A 3,231-nucleotide genomic window follows, 5' to 3' on the forward strand; every position below is an offset into this window, starting at 1 on the left:
TCAACTTTGTGTTTCAGCGGGGTAGAGCACACTGTGTTTTGAATAGCTATCTGTTTCGGACTAAAAGACATCGTCACTTCCACCATTACTACGGGCTTCGATCTGGAAAGTAGAAAGAGCAGAAAAGTCCATCGGCAATCTCACAGATCTCGGAGCGCGAACTTGTTTTTGTAGGTGTGGTAAAATAAAGGCCTGACACACCCACGAGTATAATTAAACCACGTTTTCCGATGACATGATCTGATGAGCATTCCTTTAAAACACGACTTGCTACACTGGGGTCAGAATCGGGATCGTCCCTATGACGATCACTATATATACATATATATATACATATATATATATATATATACATATATATACATATACATATATATATATTACTCCCCACCACACGGGGGCATGTAACTTTCCATCACGGAGCGCAAACGCCTGCAGAGAGTGGTCAGGACTGCATCCGAAATCATAGGAACTCCCCTGCCCTCGTTGCAGTGCATCCACCAGCGCAGAGTTCTCAGGAGGACTGCGTTGATTCTAAAAGACCCAACCCACCCCCAACATGGACTGTTCACTCTCCTCCCTTCAGGACGGAGATACAGGGAGAGTCTGAAATGCAAAACATCCCGGCTCAAGAACTCTTTCTTTCCTTCTGCCATCAGACTCCTGAACGGGAATGGACAATAACATTACTTTTGCATTTTGCATTACTACTGCACTTTACGAGTGTTAACTACTGCACACTGTAAATACTGAAAAGACTTCTGTTGATTCATGTGAATATTTTATTTTGTTATTTTATTCCTGGGTATATTTTGTTATTTTTATTTCTTGATTTCTTTGGCATTCAGTGTGGACAGCAAAGTCAAAATGTCATTGTACAGGGAAACCTGCTTTCCTTACTGTACACATGACAATAAACGCTTTGAATCTTTGAATTCCGTACCAGTTACGACGGATAAAGCCTCTTGGATGAGGGGGTGAAATGTCTTCTTGAGAGAATTACATGTCCAGTTTGGACTTTTTTTTTTTTTCCCCAATACACAGACTACGGTCAGTGCTGACGATGTGTCAGGCCTTTATTTTTGAAACTGTTTTGACGGTCGATTTACCTAACCATTGGACAGAAAAGACAACAATAGAAATTAATTCAAACATGTTAGACAGAACATACGATTTCTTTACTAACCTGAGCAAGACAACCACGCCTTTTGAACCCACTGCAATGTCTGGCAGGCTGTCCCCACTTTGGTCGTAGGAGAACTCACTGAGTGCCAAACCAAAGAATCTGAGCCCTGTCATGACTTCTGAAGGGGTGATTTTCTAGAGAAAACAGGAATTTCAAAACACATTTGAGAACTATTTAACAATAATAATAATAAAAAAAAAAACAAACAAAATAAGTATTCACAGATAACTGTCTGCAATTTTTTTTAAAGTAAATTAACCCTTTCATGCATGACGGTCACTACAGTGGACAGCTATTAAAATGTCATTTTCTATGATAAGAATAGGTTTTGATGGCAGTGCTGCATATAAGCCTCTACAGTGGATTCTCAGGCGTCCACTGAAGAGGCTTATATGCAACACTGCCATCAAAACCTATGGCTCATGAGAACCATTAATGTCAGCCTTAGGCAGACCATACTGCAGTTGTGGTTCAGGTTTGACCCCGAGAGATGACGTGTGACTGGAGAGATGGATAAAATGAACGGTTTCAGCTCTTTCACCTGTGAGAAAATTGGATTGATTCTTGCTCCTCCTTCACCGTTGAATATATAGACACAGCCTTGACCGTCGTTCTCCAGCGGTGCTCCAACTGCTACGTCTCTTAGACCGTCTGTGTTCAGATCAGGCAGTACAGCGACAGAAGAGCCAAATCTTCCTTCTTCGGACTCATCCCCTCTCAGTACTAATGGGTTATCAAAGCGACACTCTACATTCTGGTACAGACATGAACGAGCGTCAGTCACGGAGAAGGACCCCCAAAAACAGCCTGAATGGGAGCAAAGGTGAAAGTCTTTTTACCAAACCATTTAAAGGACAAGCATAAACTCGTCCCTCTCTGTCCGTGTCCTTGTACATGGGAGAAGAGATGAGGATTATATCGGTGTAACTGTCGAGGTTTATATCCATGGCACAAACCACTGCCCCGAAATATTCACCAATCTGAAACTACAAGACACACAGGAAAATAATATTATATGCTGTACGCATGACCGTTTCGGATTAAAGCAAATATTTGACTGAAATTACAATAATTTCCGGACTATAGGCCACTACTTTGAACCCTGCGCCTTAAACAATGATTCTACGGGCCGCCAGCGATCAGTGACTTTTCTGGTAGGCTAACGGGCCGCCAGCGATCAATGACTTTTCTGGTAGGCTACTGTGTGTTCTGCTAGTAGCGTATGTCTGTCTGTGAATGGCTGTGTGCGTATAGGTGCGTGGGGCAGGAGAGAGAACTGTAGCGAAAGTTGAGAGCAGTTTGAGCCCTGTCATGTTGAAGCGTGAGTTGGTTATAGAGGAGCAGTGGAGGTTTGATGGTAAAGGAAGCGGACTTGGGTCCGGGAAGTCTTCAGGTTTGAGTCCACCAGCTGCCAAGTTACCACTGAGGTGCTCTGAGCAGAGCACACTGCTCCCCGAGCACTTAACACTGCCCACTGCTTACTTTGGTGATGGGTTAAAAGCATTTATTAAATTAAAAGTGGAAAAAAACATATATAAATAACATCTTTCTATGTGAATATCCCATGGAAAAAAAAAACGTTCTGCGTAACATCTTTCTATGTGAATATCCCATGTTACAACGTGGTCACCTGCGGCTTATAGAGAAGTGCGGCCTATATACAGTATGTACCTTTTTTTTATTTAGTGGGTGTGGCTTATATTCAGGTGCGCTCAATAGTCCGGACATTATAGTATGTTCAGGCACGTACCTTCCATGGAAACGGGTCAACCTTTTGTTGAGAACTTTCTTGCACTACCATGACCACTCCTCTGTGCTTATACCGCGGTACACCAGCAATGGTCAACATTCCTCTTGGGGTGCTTGCAACTGCCATTGAGTAACCTGAAGTTTTTTTGGACAGAGCAAATTCATAAAGTAGAGATGGATTGTTTGGTCTGATTGCTTTTTAATTGCATGCAAACATATTAACATATTATTAATTATCAATATAATCTGTGATAGCAAAATTCATATAAATATATACATATATAAATATATATATA

The 3,231-nt window shown here is 41.7% G+C and overlaps 1 protein-coding gene across 2 annotated transcripts in view; it reads right to left on the minus strand.

The window, feature by feature from the left end:
- Window positions 1–3,231, minus strand: part of LOC103381978 (integrin alpha-M-like) — a 20,793-nt gene that overhangs the window by 8,275 nt on the left and 9,287 nt on the right. For both annotated transcript variants that reach the window (XM_008314612.3, XM_025057658.1), the window contains exons 12-16: window positions 2,937–3,070; window positions 2,026–2,172; window positions 1,728–1,940; window positions 1,187–1,320; window positions 1–102 (exon numbers count right to left, since the gene is read on the minus strand). The exon at window positions 1–102 is cut by the window's left edge and continues 41 nt beyond it. In XM_008314612.3, coding sequence (XP_008312834.1) covers window positions 1–102; window positions 1,187–1,320; window positions 1,728–1,940; window positions 2,026–2,172; window positions 2,937–3,070 — 730 coding nt within the window. The remainder of the gene's footprint in view (window positions 103–1,186; window positions 1,321–1,727; window positions 1,941–2,025; window positions 2,173–2,936; window positions 3,071–3,231) is intronic.

This window comes from Cynoglossus semilaevis, chromosome 8, assembly GCF_000523025.1.
Source record: "Cynoglossus semilaevis isolate Cse_v1.0 chromosome 8, Cse_v1.0, whole genome shotgun sequence".
In the NCBI taxonomy this organism is placed as follows: domain Eukaryota; kingdom Metazoa; phylum Chordata; class Actinopteri; order Pleuronectiformes; family Cynoglossidae; genus Cynoglossus; species Cynoglossus semilaevis.